The sequence below is a fragment of the Arachis hypogaea genome, chromosome 15 (genome assembly GCF_003086295.3).
Source record: "Arachis hypogaea cultivar Tifrunner chromosome 15, arahy.Tifrunner.gnm2.J5K5, whole genome shotgun sequence".
Classification (NCBI taxonomy): domain Eukaryota; kingdom Viridiplantae; phylum Streptophyta; class Magnoliopsida; order Fabales; family Fabaceae; genus Arachis; species Arachis hypogaea.
The window spans coordinates 141083757-141106315 of NC_092050.1; the positions used below are offsets into that span (position 1 = coordinate 141083757).

General features: G+C 30.0%; 1 protein-coding gene and 1 pseudogene across 6 annotated transcripts; both read right to left on the minus strand.

Annotated features, from left to right (window-relative positions):
• Nucleotides 1-1348: 1348 nt before the first annotated feature.
• On the minus strand, nucleotides 1349-3692 carry LOC114925370 (probable serine/threonine-protein kinase SIS8; annotated as a pseudogene).
• Nucleotides 3473-20348, minus strand: LOC112750949 (probable serine/threonine-protein kinase SIS8). Of its 6 annotated transcripts, none has more exons than XM_072216987.1 (8): nucleotides 19973-20348; nucleotides 18774-18851; nucleotides 18572-18670; nucleotides 18397-18465; nucleotides 17419-17468; nucleotides 16995-17171; nucleotides 10243-12078; nucleotides 3473-3846 (listed from the first exon to the last, which is right to left on the minus strand). In XM_072216987.1, the coding sequence occupies exon 7, from the start codon at nucleotides 11905-11907 to the stop codon at nucleotides 10252-10254; it is 1656 nt and encodes a 551-aa protein (XP_072073088.1). In that variant the 5' UTR covers nucleotides 11908-12078; nucleotides 16995-17171; nucleotides 17419-17468; nucleotides 18397-18465; nucleotides 18572-18670; nucleotides 18774-18851; nucleotides 19973-20348; the 3' UTR covers nucleotides 3473-3846; nucleotides 10243-10251. The 6 variants fall into 6 exon arrangements, with proteins under 6 accessions (XP_072073088.1, XP_072073091.1, XP_072073087.1 ...); XM_072216990.1 differs by lacking the exon at nucleotides 3473-3846 and having other exon boundaries at nucleotides 10082-11777; nucleotides 11867-12078; XM_072216986.1 differs by lacking the exon at nucleotides 3473-3846 and having other exon boundaries at nucleotides 10082-12078.
• Between the last annotated feature and the right edge of the window lie 2211 nt (nucleotides 20349-22559).

Consider the following 22559-nt stretch of genomic DNA (forward strand, 5'->3'; position numbering starts at 1 on the left):
TATATCTTTATTTAATTATGTAATTTTAAATAACTATTTATATTATTTTTATAAACATAACATCACATATTAAATATATGTATATAATAAAATACTAAAGCACTTTTATAATTTTTTTTCCATCAAATTTAAACCAAAAGACATTTTTTTTACGAGTTTGATAAAAATATAAACAATGTTATTTTTTCAGCAAGAAGGATGAACTAGTTAGATTTTGTTTAGTAAAACTTTTATTTTTTTAAAGTAATTTATAAATATTAATTTTTAAAAGATAGTCTTTTAAAATTTGTAATATTTATATTTAATAAATTAAATTTAAAATAATTTTTAATAAATACAAATAACAATAGCATTTCATAAAATAACTTTTAAATTTAAAAATACTATAATATACTTTAATATAAGAATTATATTTAAATATTAATTAATGTATAAAATTATATTAAATTTTTTAATTTTAATATACAAAATTATTTTTAAAAAAATTCATCTTAAATACTTTTAAAAACGCTCCTATCTTTTAAAATTTGTAAGTATAAATACATAATTTTTTTTATATACCAAATGTAAAATAAAAAATTTTACCAATTCAAGCCTTAGACATAATAACACTTGGACCATCCAAATTAAAAAATTAAAAAAAAAAGAATAAAAAGCTTATCCAATTTGCATTTACAGCACCAAACAATTTCCACGGACTATCAATTTTTCTTCCATTCAAGCTACAACTGCAACATTTAATAATTTATGCACATCAAAATTTAGAATTGATTACAGCAAAATTACAAAGAATTGTGTATACAAACAAATGGTACAAACTGATAAATGATAATGACTCCACTGCAAAAAAAATTAAAAGTAAATCGGAAGAAAGAAATTAAAAAGAAAAAAAGAAAAGGAAAGAGACAAGACTGAAAAGAATCACATGACTGAATGAACAAAGGTTGTTTGGGTGAGCTTTTGAGAAAAAATCTTTTTTCGAGTTATCTTTTTTTAAAAGATCCTATAGAGAAGTAAAAGTAATTTTATGTTTGGATATCTCATGTAAAAAGGTCTTTTTATCTATCAATTATGTTTGGGTATAACAATATAAAAGTACTTTTTTGTTCATTTATTACACGAAAAACATCTTTTTTTTTTTAAGGAAAAAAGATCTTTTAAAAAAAGATGTAAATTACAGCTTCTCAAAAAAGATCTTTTTTTGATTTTACTAGTGCTTTTACTTTTACTACTAAAAATTTGCCAAACACATTAAAAAATAAAAAAAGATCTTTTTTCATTGAAAAAAGATCTTTTTTTAACAAAATAATGGCGCCCAAACATGCACAAAAATACAGTACAACTCGTCTTCCCATCATTTTCTTTTCAGCAAAAATGGAAAAAGATATGGTTAGCTGAGTCTGCACCAACTCTTGATGACTGAGCCTTCCCATGCCTACCTGGTTTCGGCACTTCAGATTGAGAACCAATGATCAGTTTGTGCAACGGCTTCAGCGCCACCATTATTTCTGTAGTTCTCAACTTTGGATCTCTACAATACAAAAGAGTATCATATAGTCACACCAACCATGATTGTAGGTTTAGTATTATAAAGGTTCCTAAAGCTAAAACATTTGCAAGGGCATTCCTGTATATGCGAAATATTTTCGACAAATCCCTATAGTCTAGAAGTTTTCAATTAAGTCTATATACTGTACAAATATTTTTCAACAAAGTCTTCTAGTTTAAAAATTGTATAATCAAGTCCCTATCATGCATAAACGACGAGTCGTCGTTACAGGGGTTTCTTGAAACTGGCTTGCGCTTTATAAGGATTTTTTATTAGAAAAAATGGTTATATTGAAACAAAACTGTACCTTGGCAAGATCAAGTGTGTATTTCCTTTCATGTGATTATTCATATCCAATAGAACAAGTGGTTTTCAGAATGCTATAAGCAAGAGTTCTGATATCTTAGAATAAGGATAAAATGATTGAAGAGTACACTCACGTCTGCCAGCATTGCTTGATAATATCCGTGATAGCAGGGTCCATATCATCTGCAATGACAAGGCAAGTAGGCAACAATGCTGGAAACCAACAGCACCCACAACTTGCATCGGATTCATTCCACTCCAGGGCTGTTGCAAAGTAGAGAGCTCCCATAATATGACTCCAAAGTATAAACATCGCACCTGGATATCCAATCACCACTTATTATAATCATAAAATTATGAATGTCTTAAAAGGGTGGCAAAACCAATGAGAAGAACGACGGGACAAGAAAGCCAAAGAACAACACTTATATGTAATAAAAATTCCAACTTATTTTTCCCTATGCCAGATGATTCAGGTTAGAGAGGAACACATACTATGAAATCCTCCTCCACAAGCAAAATAAAGAAAAATTGACAAAAACCAATGATAACTGAGCTTACTTTTCATTTTAAGGTTCATTTCTTAACACTTCAGGCACCATCCACTCGGCCTGCAACATGCCATAAAAAATGAATATATTGCAATGCCAAACAAACGCTTAGCAGCAAAACTAAATACGTGCAGAATATTGGAACTGATCACGCATACGAAAGAGAGGAGCTTGAGGTAGAGATGAAAAGCATGTAGTTACACTAAGCCACCATTTGGCAATTATCAGAGCACACAGACCTATTTGAAACTCTTACCAAACAATAACTTTAGGCTCAAGAAAATTAAGAAAGATTTGCTCATTTGTTACCAAAGACCATTCATCGTAGTAGAGTGAGTTGGTAAAGTCTAGAGAAGAGTTACAAGAGTTAGTTATGAAAGAACTGTTGGCTGTTAGAACAGTGCCAGCTACATAGGAGAGCTGTTAGTTACAGCTATCATAACTAACTTAAGAATGAACGGACTGTTGTGCCTTTTGTACTAGCTTGCACAGTAAGCTACCCTTCTCTATACATAAGCACAGATTAGTGATAAGCTCACTAGTAATGCAGATCATAAATTTCTTGTCTTTCTCTTCAAATCCTCTTTTCTTTCTCACTGTGTTTTCTTCCTTCTCTCATTCTCTCAAACCCTATTCAATCGACATTTTCTTGGCACATAGAACTAGTAATTGTATTATAAATTGAACATAACATAAGCCGAGGCTAAAGATAGGTATTCATCATCACAAAAGGATTAATATAACATGCCAAACATAATGAATTTTTAAATGGCAAGAAGCTCCGGTTTTCCAAACTTTTTGTTAAAAGATAATAGCAAATGCCTCTATTTGTGTATGTTTGTATAGCTTTAGAAGAATATAAAGCACAACGAACATAAAAAATATGCAGCAGAATGTAGAACAAGAACATGAAAGAACGAATAATTCAGAAGGCAGAGGGTATGACATAGTATTTGAGCTTAGAAATGAGGATTATGACAGCTTACTGTTCCTCCAATTGATCTGGAAGAAAGGAATGTACTATGTTTCATTCTTGATAAGCCAAAATCACATAACTATACGAAAGATAAAAGAAAGGGTGAAAAAAACAATTAAACCATATCTACAGGTAGCATTCAGCATGCTATCAAGAAAATTCAAACATGACAATTAGTTGACACCTTCACAACCCAATTTTTATCAACAAGAAGATTTTGTGGCTTCAAATCATGGTGTACAATCACTGGAGTGCAGTTGTGCAAATAGTTTATTCCTCGGGCCTGTAGATTCAAGAGATATATGTCACATCAACTGAGTTTCACTGATTATGGCAATAATTTGATTAATGAAACAACATCGCAATAAAAGAAAACAGAATCTTCCAGTATAGAGGGCCATCTCAACTGCCTTCGCTCATCTAATTGATTGTTTGGCAGATGAATTAGTCTGTACAAACTTCCTCTGCATAGCAAATATAAAGTTCAGACTTCAGAGTCATTAAAAGTAATCCTTCCAGAACAACATTAATCAAAATAATAAATAAATGCAAAGAAATTCACCAAATAAAATCAAATTCAATTTAAAGAGTTCTGTATTATTTCACTTTTAACACCTCCGTCACAACAACACACAATGAAACTCTAAGCCAGTAAGAGTTTTTTTAAAATGCTAACAATCAGAGAGTCAGAGACAATGGAACAATGTCTACACAGGATCTTAGACAAGAAATAATGAGGTAATTTATCTAAGAATTAAGAGAAAAACATCCTCGGGAAAAGTACTTCATAATGTACATATTTTCAGCAGGAGCGATTTCCAAGCATTACAACTGAGTAGCAATAATTAAATAAATGGCCAAAAATTTTTGAGACAACTGAACCATATTAACCTTAACTCGATGTTGCTCAGGATGAAGAAAAAAGGGGACATGCATTTTAGAAGGTGGGTTTAATTTTAAGATGGAGGTGAAAACTATATAGCCTGAGAAGAAATCCCTAACTTGTGGCCTACTCTCACTCCCACAGTCCCGCTCTCCTTTTTAATTTTTCTTTTCTTATTATTACTCCACGATATAAAAGAATGTGAGAAGAAGATTTGTGTGATTGGCGAGTGAAGGGAAGATGAACGGAAGAGGTAGACGGAGATCTGGTGTACTTGGGTGCAACACCAGCGGAGCACTTCTAATAGCGTGAGTTTATTTTTTGCTGCTCCCATTCAAGTAAATTTTTTTAAGCATTTTTCTATGCTCGAGGTTATTGCCGAAGTCATTATCTTGGATCTTAACTGTTTGGAATTAGTTTGCTTTTATTAGTTTTGCTATTCATGGTGAATAATTCTTAATTGCTTAAATTAAGGAAGTTGGTTTGTTTTTTATAATGGTTATGCTGCACTATCTCATTATTGTTCATCTTGCAGTTTTGTGATTTTGCTTTATGAATGGTAATATGTTTTAGAGACATGCACTTATGCTTAGGTGTGGTAGATATCCATGGATCTACTAAGAATGGACATATCAATTTGAATATATATCTACTTGAAAGATCATCTTCATCTACTAAGAATGGACATACCAATTTAAATCTTTAGTATTGATGATAAAAAATACTATATACTTAACAATACTAGATGATTTTGTTTGTACGTAGTTAGTAGTAGTTGGTTACTTGGTTTTGTTTTTCAATTCTCGATATATAGGAAAAGGACATAGTACAAAAATGAAGGAAGTTTTGTGAATTTTAATTCGAACAAGTGTGTAAAAAAAATAAGTTGTTTCTTGAATTGATAGTGAAGGTTTATTTAAATTGTTTTGCATTGATTCAATTTTATGCAAATTTCCCTTTGTAAACTGTAATCCAAACACACACTAAGCAGATTCTATTTTGGCAGGTAAGCTTCCTTTACCACTTCAAAAAAGTGTGACTTGCTATATGTTAATACCTTTAGTTCTCCTAATGCAGATTGGTTAGTTTCTTCTTATTCATATGTTTATCTCATATAAATATGTTGACTTTTGGTTAGTTCAAAACAATGCAAATGATGTATGTTTTATGTGATCTTTCGTTCCTTCTTTAAACTAGACACCTTTCAACTATAATCTTCTGTTTTTTTAACGGTTATTTCTAAAATTTTTTATTATTAAACAATTAGTTGATAATATTATTGTAAATTTAATTAAAGGATTATGTATACTGATGTTTTAATGATTTACCTTTGTGAATTTTAATTATTTTCTTTAAATTAAGAAATTTTCTTTGAAATGTGTGCTAGACTTTTTGATAAGAAATACACGTGTTTTTTAATAGTTCTACACTCACAAATCTCCAAAGAAGGTGAGATTAGGTTTACAGCAAAAAATACAAGTGTATTTTAAGTAATATTATTTAGATAATAATATACATTCAAGTATTATTTATACTAATACTATTTTTTTCTTTTATTGATTCCTTTTCATGACACCTGAATGGATGTAATCATTGCATGAAGATGCAGGTTTTTCTGGTTACTTGAGTTGCTTTTAAGGCCGTGGCTTCTTCTTGGAGTCCAAAGCATGAGAAGATGCAGAAGAACTTGAGTACAAAGTTAGCTGTGGCAATAAGAAGTGTTCAATGGAGTTATGACATTTTATGTTCACCTTCAACAACCCAAGATGGGTAATCAATTTAAAAACAAAAACTTTTTAGAATACAAAAAACAATGCCACTTTTCTCTCATGATATGAAGTTTCTATTTTGGTAATTTTGATTCTTTTGAGTCTTGTGTATATGATGATCATTGTGTTCCGTTAGTTTCATGAATAGGTTGTCTTGTCAGAACTTTTTGAGACATACATAAGGCTTTCGTTACGCAGAAAAAAAAACATGTTATTCATACTTCATTTAGTTTATGACTTCATCAGCCTTTAAGAATTAGCATGTAAGTACTTCTGTCTTGGATCCAACTTTCTGCCCTGTTTTATGTAATTAAACTTTCAGTGAGTTACACCATTGATGATAGCAAGGCCCCTATATTTGATTTGTTATTATAATCTATTTAATCTTTCTTTATGATGCTATGATTTTCGAATTTTTCCCTCCCATTTGATCCTATATCTCCATGTTCCATTATCTTTTCTTTATAATTTGAAGTCTGAGATCATTGTCTCTTGACAATACTGATAAAACATCCATGGGGTCACTGATATTTGGTGCAGTCATATAATATCATTTTTTTTTTCAATTTGATGAGTATAACTACATGAGTGTTGTATAGTTAAATGGATGAAACTTTGGTGGTCTTATATAAAAACTTTATATCAATTATTCTCTTTTATTCTCACATTTACTAGTGCATTTATTTTTGTATTACTTGGATATCTATACTCTTTTGGATTCATCTTTGTGTTTTTTACTCTATTGACAAAAATGATTTCAAGTCTTTAGGAATGGTGATTTTTTGGCAATTTGTTTGGTATAAAGAATGGTTGCGTATGCCTATTTTCAATGTTTGTTAATAGCTTTTATTATATTTTAAACTTAAAGCTAAACTTCATAATTTCTGGCAAATATTTTGGGGTCAATATAAATTAAGCTGTCAAAAAATTATTAGCAAAATATAAGAAATGGGCTATAGTAACGGAGGAATGTGATTGATCTCTTAGCAAACAATATATCATTGAGTTATTTGAATTCTTTCTAGAACTTGTATGTTATTTTATGTTTGGTACTTTTTAGCCTGAGGTTTAGAATACTATCTCCTATATAAATGAGTATTCTACTAAAATGCTAATTGGTTTCAAGAAATACCAGGAACATGTTAAAGATTTTATTACCTGCATCTCAAAGTATCTAAGACAGATTGTTATTTTAGATAACAATCCATTCGTCTTTTTATTGCAACCAGTGAATGGTATTCCATGTATTGCCTTTTTTGTAGGACAACCACATGACATACAGGTGCAAAGATCTTTGCTATTTAACATTGAAATTTAAAGTTTTCAAAGCCAAAATATAAAAAACTTCAAATCTCCCATATTAAATTGTGAGTAGTTTTGAAGCACAAATTTTGGCAAGAAGCAAACGAAAATGGTTCAGTATCTGTTGCATTTGGATAAGTCATAATATTTAGTTGTTATAGTTTTTGTTTTTTTTTATTTATTTATTTATTGTTTCTGGTAGTTGTAGTAGTAGTAGATTAATAATATGGAAAATTTAGATGTCCATAAAAGTGACATAGGATTGGTTTTATATCTGTATAAAAAAGGGTAAAAGTTTTCATTTTTCAAGATAAAATTAATATTGATTTTAACATAGTCTAAATAACGAATTAATTAATAAGTATTTTTTAGAATATTTGTTAAGAGCCCGTTTGGAAACAGAAGTTTTTTTGACTTTTGAATTATGAAAAGTCACAATATGCGTGTTTGGCACTATTTGAAAAAAAGCTTTTAACTTTTTGAAAAGTTAATTCATAACTTTTCGAAGAAGTAGAAATATACGACTTTTTCTTTTCGATAAGTCATTCTATCATTTTTCTAAAAAAAATTGCTTTAAAAAAAAATCTACTTTGCTCTGTAAAAATGTTTCCTGTTTTTTATGAAAATACTATCTCTCCACTACCATTTTTACGCAAAGTTTCATCTGCTAGAAGTATTCGCCCTCCACCACCTTTTTTAGGTAATGATTCATCTGTTGAAACTATTGACCTTCCAACACTATTTTAAAATAATGTTCCATCTGAATTACCTACTTCATATATTTCTTTCAGTTATTTTTTTAATTATTTTACCACTCTATTTTATTATTAAATTTGTATTTAATACTGTGTGTGATATGAAATCGTAGTTTTAGTTTTATTTTTTTCACATGTTATTTTATTTTTATATAGCTTGCTATTATTTTTATAATTAGTTATAACAAGTTTTTGAGTTATTTATTCAAACGCTACAACTTTAAAATAAGTACTTTTATAATTAAAAATTGAAATACCAAATAACTTATTTATAAACTTTTATTAATAAAAGTCCTTATATGTTAGGAACTTATTTAAGTTGTTTACCCAAACTGAACCTAAGTAGATAATAATAATAACTTTTGAGTCACCAATAAACAAGTGCTTCTTTAACAAATTTAACAAGCGCATTTGTTAATCAAATTCTTGAAAACATATTTATCCTTTGCTCAAATAGAGTCCACAAGTCCATGCTTACAAAGAACATATTAGTGTTAATAACAGTTCCTTAAGACTTAGATTTATTATCTTTGAGTGAGCTATGGATATTCACATTTTGATTCCCCATCAAAAATTCAATTTTTTTTTCCTTTTTTGAGTTGTGCCATTAAATTGAATTAAACTGGAAAATGATATTAAGTGTAACACTTATTATTGTTTTATTTATTTATATTTGGTAATTAAAATAAAGTCTAAAAGTCCAGCCGAAAATTACATATCAAAGATAAATCGAACTCTGGAGACCTCTCTACAATTATCATCTAACATATATTTGATTTCTTTAGGATAATTATCTATGAAATAAAAACCTAACTCTCTAGTGATACTTCTTTTGGCTAACCAGTCTGTACACACATTTTTCTCCCTGTAAGTGTGCTTAAAAATTAAAATTCAGTCTCTTTTCATCATTAGACTAACACTTCTAGGTGTACACTTATGTACAAGTATGTATAGACTTTTAAGATGAGAGTTTGGACCATTTAAAAAAAAGTTTAACGGACAAAAGGCTAACGAGTTTAGTTTTTATTTTTCTTTTGTCTAAATAGATAATTTATTTAAAAAAAATTATATTATGGACTAAAAATCTAAAATATTAATTTTCGAACAAATTTTTTGTCTTTAATAGATAAGGTTAGAATTTGAGTTGTTTTTTTTATTAGAAGTAAAGATATTTGAATTAGATCGGTAAGAAAAAAATTGTTAAAAAATTAATAAAAATAGGAAAAAAAAAAAAAAAAAAAACAACTAAATGGGTTTGTCCATTTATTTCGCAGCCAAGCACGTTAAAGAACTCTAAAAGTGCCAATCCCAATGGACCCAACCCATTTTAACGGTTCTAATTAGAATTTCGTAATTAGAATTTCGTAATGTCATCGTCAAGTAATGTAAACGAATTCAGTATTAGTGTTTTAAAAAAGAAAAAATGAAGTGGAATATAGTTTTAATTAACAAAAGAAAATGTAATTTTAAATCTTAAGTGTAATTTAGTTTACTTTTATGAACAAAAAATATTATTCTATAATACATCTATTTTTTTATTTTGTGCTTAATATATATTTAGACTAACATTAAAATTCTTTGTATAATAGAATATTTTATTAATATGAAAAGAACTCAAATTTTAAAATTATACCTATGTACGATATTTTGATATAATAAGAAGTTAAAAATATTATTCAGAATAAATAATTTTTTGTGGTAAAAATAAATTCTCTAGCGCGTGCATTTGCACGGGTCAAATGCTAGTATATATATATATATTTTTGGTACCTACAAAGTTACGGAAAAATAAGTTGCACAACAGAATAACAGAACAAACAAGAAAACAAAATTTTCAATCTTTTTCGTTTTGCTTAGTTTGTAGCATGATAAATATATGATCTCAGAGAATAACAGTAAAGAACACTCGATTGCTATAAAGAGATCTTAAACACTAAATCAGTAAGCTATAACTAGGAATATCATCTAAATAATCAATAAAGTAGTGGAATTAAAAAGGATCATAGCAATTGCAAAAATCGAAAGTGCAAAATTATATTGTGTCATGGCATTGCCAAAGTCCTCTGACCCAACAGACACAGAATTTACAAAACTATGATACATATTCAGCAACAATGAGATGTAATTTCAATTTGAGTTGATGTATCTTACCTTCTTTTATCAATTCAATAAGCCTCTAGCAACCATTTCCCGAAGAAGTTTCTCCGCCATGTCATTCTCATTTTTTTCAAACAAAGCACGGATAACAGTTTCAAAAGTGACACCATCTGGTAAGCAACCATTGCCTTCCATTTTTGACAAGAGTGCCAATGCTTCTTCAAACAAGCCCTCTTTGCAGAGCCCATTGATCATAATATTGTATGTCCTCACATTTGGAGGATAGCCTTTAACGGAAAGATCTTGAAAAATCTCTTTTGCATCTATAAGTCTTCCACCTTTGCATAGGCCATCTATAAGTATATTGTAAGTGAATATATCTGGATCAATGGCACACTCTTTCATTTGATTGAATAACATAAATGCCTCGTTAGGTTGTTGGTTTTTGAACATCCCATCCAACAACGAATTGTAAGTAACTACATTAGCGGGTTGACCTCTATGATGCATCTCGATAAGAAGCTCCAAAGCACGGGAGATTCTCTTTGATTTGCTCAAGCCATCAATAAGAGTGCTGTAAGTTACCGTGTTTGGAACCAAGTTCTTGCGATGCATTTCTTCAAAGAGATTCAAGGCTTCATCGACCATTTTACTTTTGCAGAAGCCATTAATCATGATACTGTAACTTTGAACATTGGGTAACACACTAATTTGGGCCATTGTGTTGAATATATATTTTGCCCTATTTACCTGATTAACCAAACAATATCCATCCATTAAGCTGTTATAAGTAACCACATCTGGTTTCACACCATGTTTTGCCATTACAGCCAATACACTCTTAGCATCTTTGATCTTTCCTTCCTTGCATAGCCCATCAATCAAAGTATTATAGGTATAAACATTAGGAGTAATGTTTCTAAGCACCATATCACTTAACAAATCAATGGCTTCCTTATATTGACCCTCAAGACACAATCCAAAAATGAGAGAACTGTATGTGATAACATTGGGAGAAATTCGCTTAGCAAGCATTTCAGAGAATAAATGAAAAGCCTGACTTACAAGTGTATCCTTGCAGAGGGTATCAATAATTGCGCTGTACATGAAGACATTAGGAGCAATGCCATACCGTGGGATCTTTCTCAACATTTGAATAGCAGCTGATGTGTGTCCGGTTTTACAGAGGCCATTGATCAAGGTCCCATAAGTGACTTGATTAAAGTGAAATCCATGAGCCAGCACTCTATCATGAAAGCGCACTGCTTTTTCAACACTACCACAGAGAAAGAGGCCTTTAACGAGTGTATTCAATGTTACCGTATCAGGTTGATAATCCATTTTGAAAATCTTGGCCAATACAGAGAAAGCAAGCGTCATACGACCCATGCCGCAACAACAATTAATTACGATGCTCAAAATAAATAAGTCGGGAGCGATTCCCCTGGCTTGCAATTGCTGAAAAAGGGAAATGGCGGTGGAGAAATGGTTGGTCTTGGCAAGAGATCCCAAAATCTTGGTGAATTGGATGATGGATGGAGGGCGACGCATAGAGAGCATGCGAGTGAAGGAATCAACAGCTTCATCAACTTCACGAAGGCATGGGGGCTCAGAATGAGAGTGAAGGGATGAAGAGGAAGGGAAGGAAACAAAATTAGGGATTTGGAGAAGAGAATACCTAGAAATGAAAGTGATCCTTGAGGTTGAGGATGACAACATTTTAGTGTTTCGCACTTTCGCTGTTGTCTAAGTTTGAGGGAGTTTGCTAACTCTGCGGAAATAGTCCTCTGTTTCCAACACCCCCCATACTAATGAAAGGTCTCCAGACTCCAGTCCCGTTTTACTTGGGTTCTTTTGATTTTTCTTTTATCAATTGTAGGAAGGAAAAGTCTAGATGCCAGCAACTTTGTTAAATTTTGGTCAATATATAATTAACAGAAAAAAGTGAGTCATTAGATAAAATCTCATACTAATTTCACACCATTAAAATTATCATTAATGACTATTTAATAGCTACAAATTAAAAAAATTGCTGCCCCTAACATTCTTCTTTTATGAATTGGACGTATATACCAAATAAATTACAAGGCTTGGGGGAGTAATGGTTCCATTATGCTCGAGAAAAAAAGTGATCCATCAAACAAGACATCGACAACAATAACAATAAAATTTAATTATTTTGTTAGTCTTTAATCAATTCTTTATAATTTAATCAAATTTTTAATTAAATTTTTAGAATATAAAAATTTATAATTAAATTTTTATTAATTATTATTTAAAGGTCAAATTATACCGCTAATCTCTATATTTTTACTAAAATTACAAATTAGTCTTTACACTTTAAAAATTTATAATTAGATTTATGTATAAAATATAATTTTATAATTAAGTCCTCAATAACATTTACCGTAAAAAAAATACACATTTATGTATCTATTTTTCCTCCTCCTCTCTTCAGCATTTTTGTTCTTCTTTAACGTTAATACGACTTTAACAACAACAATGCCGAAATCATTGCTAATGACCAAATTCATTAACACAGCAAAAACCAAAATTAACAGTTATTATACAAACTACCACAATAATGTATACTATTATCATGAATGAACTCAATTCAACTCATCCCAATTATATTTAAATTATCAATAATTAAAATCTTTCCCTTATCACAAGCAAAATCCTTCTCTCTAACAACTCAATCTTACTAATCAAATCCCTCATAGTATGCCTATGGATCCCACCCACAGGCACATACCGATCCAAGAACTCACGATCCATCAACGTCTTTCCCTCCACCGCTCCAACACCATCACTGCCATCAACCTCAAACGCACCGTTTTGGAACGCAGGAAGCTCCTCACCTCTTCTCTTCCCATAACATCCGTCAATGCCTTCCCACCTTTCGCCATCCGGATTTTGTCAGGGACCATCCTAACCTTCTCGCCCTCGCAAACCAAGTTCTATAGCGTCTCGCTTTATTAGCACCAGAACCACTCGAGTCCGTGGAGGACCTAGACACGGTGTGTGAAGCCGTTTCCGAAGCTAATGGTGGTAGTGTCAGAAACATGATGTCATTTTAGCAGAATCAAAGATTCTCATTGGCGTGGGGACCAATTTGCAATTTCATTAAAAGTATAGGAACCAACTGTGTAATTTAATCTTATTTAAAAAAAATTAATAATTTTAAAATATTTACTTTTAAAACAAATAGTATTTTTTAATTAAAAAAAAGAGATGATCTAACTGAAAGTTTTAATCTAGTATATAGATTTAATTATAAATTTTTAAAATATAAAAAATTAATTAAAAATTTGATAAAATTATAAATGTTAATAAAATAATTAAATATAATAATAATAACAACAAAGAGAAATGTTACCTTTAGAAAAGTATAATATCGACAGATAATTTTAGAGTTTATGGTTTAGAAAATTTGTTGAATAGTATAAAGTTAAAAGAGGCTGAATTAGTATGTTTGAAGTGGTTAGCATCATACTTACCATAATTTTGCTGATACACTTAATATACACCTGTTTATAAAATTTTGTCCAACTCTACTATATATTTTTTCGAGTGAAGTGGAAGACCAAAAATATTTAATATTATGCTAGGAAAGAATATATTAGGAAATTTATACTTAGACAATATTCATGCTCTAACAATTAATCAGAGTTAATTTTTGTTTCTACCTCTTGATAATTGTTTATTTATATTAAAAAAATTATCAAACAATATTGACAAATTAACTTATCATTGGAAAAAGATTGAATGAAATAAATAAAAAATTGTCACCTAATAAAATATTGCACCCCATAGCGCTATTAGTTATTATCATTAAAATTAGGGATGCTAAATAATAATTTTTCACCAAGAAACAATGACTGCTCTTTAGGTCTGTTAATTTCAATAAATTTTTTTAATGTGAATTCATTCAACAACATGTATTTTTAAATATGTTTTTTTTTTTTTGGTAAAATGTATTTCGAAACATTAAGGACCTTGGGAAGCTTCAAAAATATTTTTTTTTTGAGTTTTTGACTTATGAAAAGTAGTAGTATTAATGTCTAATGTAATTTTCAAAACCAAATTGCAGCTTTCTAAGAAGTTATTTAAGAGCTTATAGAAAAGTTTAAAAAAATAACTTCTCTTGTAATACTACTACTTTTTATCATATTTTTATAAAATAAACACTTTTAAAATTAAAAACCCAAATATAAAATAACTTATTTATAAGCTACTTTTAATATAGTCATTTATTATTTAATCTATTTTTTTTAAAAAAATTTAATTAAGTTGTAATAGCTACTATTATTTGGAGTCTTGGACATACAATGAGAAACCTGCAGAAGACCAAATCTGAGTCCCCCCAAAGAGATTCTAATATAGATCATTCTAAAAAAATTCTCACAAGCGGAGAAAAAATATAATAACAACAATCTATAAAATTAAAAAAAACACATAAAAAGGGTCTCAAAAAAGTCCATCCGTAGAAAAACTTCACTAATTATTTATCCTATAGAGGAAACAAAACTTTTGTAACGAAACAGAAAAATTGTCCAAGACTAGGTAAATATATCTACTCTAGAATATGCTACCTCAGATCATCATGCGAAGAAAAAAAAAAGTTTCATTAGCATAACAATAGCCTTTTATTATATCACATTTTCTTTACTTCTTTTATTTCACTTAAAAAATATCGATAAAAATTATATTTTATAGACAACAACTTACATGTAAATATTTTTATATAAAAATAATATTTAAAATTATTAAATAATTTAATAAATTTAACTAAATTATTATCTAACAAATTTTAACTATTAATTTTATTTTAAGATAATTTAATGTAAGTCTATTTTATAACATTAATTAAAAAAAACAAATTAAAAAGATATATTTTCTCTTTGTTACTACAATTAATCTGTTTGAATTGATTTCTCAATTATTTTTCTAAAAGAAAAAGAAATGTTAACTAAACTAACAAAAATTTATGTTTGATCCGCTAAAAAAGTCATTTTAAAAGATAAAAAGCATTTAATTTTAATATACAGAAAATATAAATTATTTTATATTTTTATTTAATTATATAATTTTTTAAATAACTATTCATATTTTTACAAATATAACATCACATATTAAATATATGTATATAATAAAATACTAAAGCACTTTTATACTTTTTTCCATCAAATTTAAACCAAAACACATTATTTTTACGAGTTCGATAAAAATATAAACAATATTATTTTTTTTTTAGCAAGAAAGGTGAAGAAGTTAGGCTTTGTTTAGTAAAATTTTTATTTTTTAAAAGTAATTTATAGAAATTAACTTTTAAAAGACAACATTTTAAAAATTTTACATTTATACTTAATAAATTAAATTAAAATTAATTTTCAATAAATACAAGTAATAATAGCATTTAGTAAAATAACTTTTAGAATTTAAAAATACTGTAATATACATTACTATAAAACTTATATTTAGATATCAATTAATGTATAAGATTATATTAGATTTTTTAATTTTAATATGCAAAATTATTTTTGAAAAATTCCATCTTCAATGCTTTTAAAAACACTTCTATCTTTTAAAATTTTTAAGTATAAATACATAATCTTTCTTATATACCAAATGCAAAATAAAAAAATTTGTTCTTTTAAATGAAAAACACTTTTTCAAAAAATTTTACCAAACCAAGCCTTAGACACTATGATGCATGGACACTGACACGGACACAGAACACGACACGTGTATATATATATATATATATATTTTAGATAAATTGTAATGATATTTTGATATTTTATTGATATTAAAATATAAATTAATTTTTTAATTATTTTTAATATCTTATTTTAATTATATAAAATATTTAAATATTTTTTATTTTAATTAATAATAGTATATACTATATCTAAATTTATTTCAAAAATATATGTTAAGAATAAGACTCGATACGCTAACACGTGATGGTATTTAGGTATGTCCAAGTGTATCCGAAAAAGAATTTTTTACCTTTTATTATGACACGGTTGGACACATCAGACATGCGTGTCAAACGAGTGTCGATAAGCGTCGTGTCTAAAATATGTCCGACACGCGGACACGACAACTCAGCGAAGTGTCCGTGCTTCATAACTTAGACATAACACTTGGACCCATCCAAATAAAAAATGGAAAACAAAAAAAAGAATAAAAAGCTTATCCAATTTGCATTTACAGTACTAAACAATTTCCACGCACCATCAATTTTTTTTCCATTCAAACTACAACGGCAACATTTCATAATTTATGCACATCAAAATTTAGAATTGATTACAGCAAAATTACAAAGAATTGTGTACACAAACAAATGGTAGAAATTGATAATGACTCCACTGAAAAAAATTAAAAGTAAATGGGAAGAAAGAAATTAAAAAAAAAAGGAAAGGAAAGGGAAGACTGAAAAGAATCACAGCCTCATAGGACTGAATGAGCAAAAATACTATACAACTCCTCAAGTCCCTAGTTTTCAACCAAGTCTTCTAGTTTAAAAATTGTGTAATCAAGTTCCTATCATGCATAAAAATCTTTAAGAGAAAACGAGTCGTCATTACAGGGGTTTCTTGAAACTGGCTTGCACTTTATAAGGATTTTTTAATAAAAAAATGGTTATATTGAAACAAAACTGTACCTTGGCAAGATCAAATGTGTATTTCCTTGCATGTGATTATTCATATCCGATAGAACAAGTGGTTTTCAGAATGCTATAAGCAAGAGTTCTGATATCTTAGAATAAGGATAAAATGATTGAAGAGTACACTCACCTCTGCCAGCATTGCTTGATAATATCCGTGATAGCAGGCTCCATATCATCTGTAATGACAAGACAACAATGCTGGAAACCGACAGCACCCACAACTTGCATCCGATTCATTCCACCCCAGGGCTGCTGCAAAGTAGAGAGCTCCCATAATGTGACTCCAAAGCTATAAACATCGCACCTGGATATCCAATCACCACTTGTTATAATCATAAAATTATGAATGCCTTAAAAGGGTGGCAAAACCAATGAGAAGAACGACGAGACAAGGAAGCCAAAGAACAACAGTTATATGTAATAAAAATTCCAACTTATCTTTTCCTGTGCCAGATGATTCAGGTCAGAGAGGAACACAGACTATGAAATCCTCCTCCACAAGCAAAATAAAAAAAAATTTAATGACGAAAACCAATGATTACTAAGCTTACTTTTCATTTGAAGGTTCATTTCTTAACACTTCAGGCACCATCCACTCAGCCTGCAACATGTCATAAAAAATGAATATATTGCAATGCCAAACAAACGCTTAGCAGCAAAACTAAATACGTACAGAATATCAGAACTGATCACGCATACAAAAGAGAGGAGCTTGAGGTAGAGAGAAAAGCATGTAGTTACACTAAGGTCCCATTTGGCAATTATCAGAGGACACAGACCTATTTGAAACTCTTACCAAACAATAACTTTAGGCCTCAACAAAATTAAGAAAGATTTGCTCATTTGTTACCAAAGACCATTCATCGTAGTAGAGTGAGTTGGTAAAGTCTAGAGAAGAGTTACAAGAGTTAGTTATGAAAGAACTGTTGGCTGTTAGAACAGTGCCAGCTACATAGGAGAGCTGTTAGTTACAGCTATCATAACTAACTTTAAGAATGAACGGACTGTTGTGCCTTTTGTACTAGCTTGCACAGCAAGCTACCCTTCTCTATACATAAGCACAGATTAGTGATAAGCTCACTAGTAATGCAGATCATAAATTTCTTGTCTTTCTCTTCAAATCCTCTTTTCTTTCTCACTGTGTTTTCTTCCTTCTCTCATTCTCTCAAACCCTATTCAATCGACATTTTCTTGGCACATAGAACTAGTAATTGTATTATAAATTAAACATAACATAAGCCGAGGCTAAAGATAGGTATTCATCATCACAAAAGGATTAATATAACATGCCAAACATAATGAATTTTTAAACGGCAACAAACTCCTGGTTTTCCAAATTTTTTGTTAAAAGATAATAGCAAATGCCTCCATTTGTGTATGTTTGTATATCTTCAGAAGAATATAAAGCACAATAAACATATAAAATATGCAGCAAAATGTAGAACAAGAACATGAAAGAACGAATAATTCAGAAGGCAGAGGATATGACACAGTATTTGAGCTTAGAAATGAGGATTATGACAGCTTACTGTTCCTGCAGTTGATCTGGAAGAAAGGAATGTACTGTGCTTCATTCTTGATAAGCCAAAACCACATAACTATACGAAAGAAAAAAGAAAGGGTGAAAAAAAACAATTAAACCATATCTACAGGTAGCATTCAGCATGCTATCAAGAAAATTCAATCATGACAATTAGTTGACACCTTCACAACCCAATTTTTATCAACAAGAAGATTTAGTGACTTAAAATCACGGTGTACAATTACTGGAGTGCAGTTGTGCAAATGGTTTATTCCTCAGGCCTGTAGATTCAAGAGATATATGTCACGTCAACTGAGTTTCACTGATTATGGCAATAATTTGCTTAATGAAACTACATCGCAATAAAAGAAAACAGAATCTTACAGTATCGAGGACCATCTCAACTGCCTTCGCTCATCTAATTGATTGTTTGGCAGATGAATTAGTCTGTACAAACCTCCTCTGCATAGCAAATATAAAGTTCAGACTTCAGAGTCATTAAAAGTAATCCTTCCAGAACAACATTAATCAAAATAATAAATAAATGCAAAGAAATTCACCAAATAAAATCAAATTCAATTTAAAGAGTTCTGTATTGTTTCACTTTTAACACCTCCGACACAACAACACACAATGAAACTCCAAGCCAGTAAGAGTTTTTTTAAAATGCTAATAATCAGAGAGTCAGAGACAATGGAATAATGTCTACACAGGATCCAGACAAGAAATAACGAGGTAATTTATCTAAGAATTAAGAGAAAAACATCCTCTGAAAAAGTACTTCATAATGTACATATTTTCAGCAGGAGTGATTTCCAAACATTACAACTGAGTAGCAATAATTAAGTAAAAGCCAAAAATTTTGAGACAACTGAACCATATTAACCTTAACTCGATGTTGCTCAGGATGAAGAAAAAAGGGGGCATGCATTTTAGAAGGTGGGTTTAATTTTACGATGGAAGTGAAAAACCATATAGCTTCCTCATGAAACTCTCTTGGGGACTGATTCACGACAGAGACAAGCTTTGGGTGAAAGTCATGAGAGCCAAATATGACTGCAGTGAAGATATCTTGCTAAAGGTTCAGCATAGATCAGGTAGCTCAAATGCCTGGGTCGGAATTAATAAGGTCTGGGAGAAATTCAAAACCAATCTCATCTGGAGGCTTGGAGATGGGAATAAAGCCCTTTTTTTGAGGAAACAATGGATCCCTGGATTCACTAATCTGAAAGAGGTGGCCTTAACTAATCTAGAAGAGGATAAACTCATTGAAAAGGTTGCAGACTATGTCACCGAAAATGGAGACTGGGATTGGGAAGCCCTGAATCGTGTTTTACCCGAAGAGGTCACAGATATTCTACATACAATCAAAGCTCCTAATCCGCAAATCGGGGAAGATTCTATCAGTTGGATGTCCTGCCCATATGGTGTTTTTTCTATTAAATCAGCCTATGAAACTTTTTGTATTGAAGATGGAGAGGAGCATACTCTATACAAACATCGAAAAATGTACAATCACTATAGTTGAGCTTTGGGGTTTCTTTATAGGAATGAAATTAGCAGTAGACTTGCATATCCCTTACCTAGAAATTGAATCTGACCCGAGCTGTGCTATTAATTTCGTCCAGAGTACGGCGGTTGAGACTCACGTTGGAACTTCCCTGGTGAGGTCGATCAAGGAGCTGCTGATAAAACCGCAAAAAGTGGTGATTCGGCATATCTTTAAAGAAGCGAGTCAATGTGTGATGCTCTAACCAAATATGGGCAAGGAATGGAGAAAGGGGTCATGCTGTTCAAAGAAGTCCCAGCTATAATGGTTCTCTTGATGAAAACTGATGAGCATGGAGTGGAGTTTTGCAGAACCACTCTTGTTTAGTGTTTTTCTTTTTCCTGGGCTTTAGCCCCGTTTTATATCAAAGAATAAAAAAGTATTAGTACCCTTCTAAAACAATGATATATAGCTTCCCCCTCCCCTCTCCTCCCCTCTTTTAATATCACAAGTTGCACAACTTAATGCAATATTTGTCTTGTTTCACATGAAAATAGGAATATTGATTGTTTTTATAATTTTTTTCCTTTTATTTTCGTAGTTACATTTTTATTATTATATCTTTTTTTTTGGTTTAAAAATTTAACAGCCGAGAAATTGCATTTTCCATTGAAAGATCCATAATCAAATTAAGAGAACAAAACCATTATAGCTATAAATCTACTAAGTAAACAAATTAAAACAAATAGATGAACATTTTATAGTTTGTGGAATTGTTCCCTATTATATTATCCTCGCTTTCACCCAATCAACGTATACCTTCTATAACGTTCATCGAGTTGTGTACTTGTGTTGAGCTTTCGCATAATGTAGTTGAAACCTTGAATTAATAACATAATGTCTATAATTTGTATTCTTCAAATTTTGTTCACTTAATGGATGGCTTGGTTTTAACCTTCAACTTGCTGTTTTATTTTCATTGCAGTAAAAAGCCCACCAATATCAGCCTATCAAGCAAATCATCAACCAATACTATTGTGTTTGAAGCATTGAAATTTCCATGTCTGAAAAAAAAGCATTGAAATTTTTATGGATAATTTATACAAGATAAAAATATTATTTGGACCTTAAAGTTTCGGTTACATTTTAATTTAGTTCGTAACGCTTAAAAATTCTTTTTTACAAACATTTTATTTCATTCTATTTTAGTCTTTTGGTCGAAATTAAAATTTTTCCAAAAATATTATTTTCTCTCTATTATTGCCTTCTTATTTCTTTTATTGTTCTGTTACTTTTATTTTTAAATCATTAGAACCAAATAAATATGTTTGGAAATAAAACATCAAACATTAGAAACAGAATTAGAACTTAACTTAAATGTTAGAATTATAAGAGTACTTACAGATACAAATATAAAGTGATAAATATATCTATATTTTTTTATTAAAGCATAGTAGTGAATAAAATTATCCAATAATAAATTAATTTATTATTAATTTCAAATCAATTAGTTTGTCAATTGTACATTTATCAGAGACTCATTCATTACATATGTAATAACAAAATTCAAACTACATTTGCTGGTTTCAGATATAAAGTTAGACCCTAAAATGTTTGGTCCCCCTGCTGAATCATCAAGTGCAACAAGACTTATTCGTTTTGGTGTTCCAAGCTTTTTTGCTTTGTTGGCTGCTGCCCTATTTTAGATTAATAGTCCAACAAAATTTATATATATGAATCTTTGTTTATTTGATGCTGAAATTTTTTTTATTATTGTTTTTGGGATGGGGGCTTGCTTGATGAGATTATATTATGAGATTTCATTTCATCAATTGCAACCAAAACGCATGTGCTTAGAGTTATCATAGAGCAATTCAATGATTCTTTAATTCTTTGATCATTTTGCCATATTACAGTATCTTCATCAATGTATTAACATTTTTTTTATGCAAAGAAAGCAGAATAGATTCTGCAGAATTGAAGAAGATAGTATTCCTGAATATGAATTCTATAACAATCTGAATAGTCGAATCACTAGTTCATTATATGTTGTATATAGGGATGGCCAAAAACCTTGAACCCATGGATATCTATTGAGATTATCCGGAGTTTTAACGGAACTCGCAAAATCCCCACGGGGATGAGGACCCCTCCCCACCAAAGATGCTGGAGCTTTCGTACTATTATTGGAGCCCTGAAAGTGTTCGGTATTGTTGAATGATGGTGATAAAAAAATTATTTGGAGAGAAAAATTATGATTGAATGATGACGATCGAAAATTAGGAAGTGGAAGGATATATGCAGGGAAAATTAGTATTTGGAGGCAAAATTAGCGAACACTCAGAATTCTGTATTGTTTCACTTTAACACCCCCATAACAAAACTCCAAGCCAGTAACTTTTTTTAAAATGCTAATAAACAGAGAGTTAGAGACAATGGAATAATGTCTACACAAGAAATAATGAAGTAATTTATCTAAGAATTAACAGAAAAACATTCTCCGAAAAAGTATTTCATAATGTACATATTTTCAGCAGCAATTTCCAAGCAATACAACTGAGTAGCATTAATTAAGAAAATGGCCAAAAATCTTGAGATAACTAAACCAAGTTACCTTGACTCGATGTTGCTTAGGTAGATGAAAAGAGGGGACATGCATTTTAGAAGGTGGGTTTATTTTT

Excerpts from the sequence above, each read along its gene's own strand:
- LOC112750949 (XM_072216987.1), bottom strand. The coding sequence starts at position 11,907 with ATGTTGTCATCCTCAACCTCAAGGATCACTTTCATTTCTAGGTATTCT.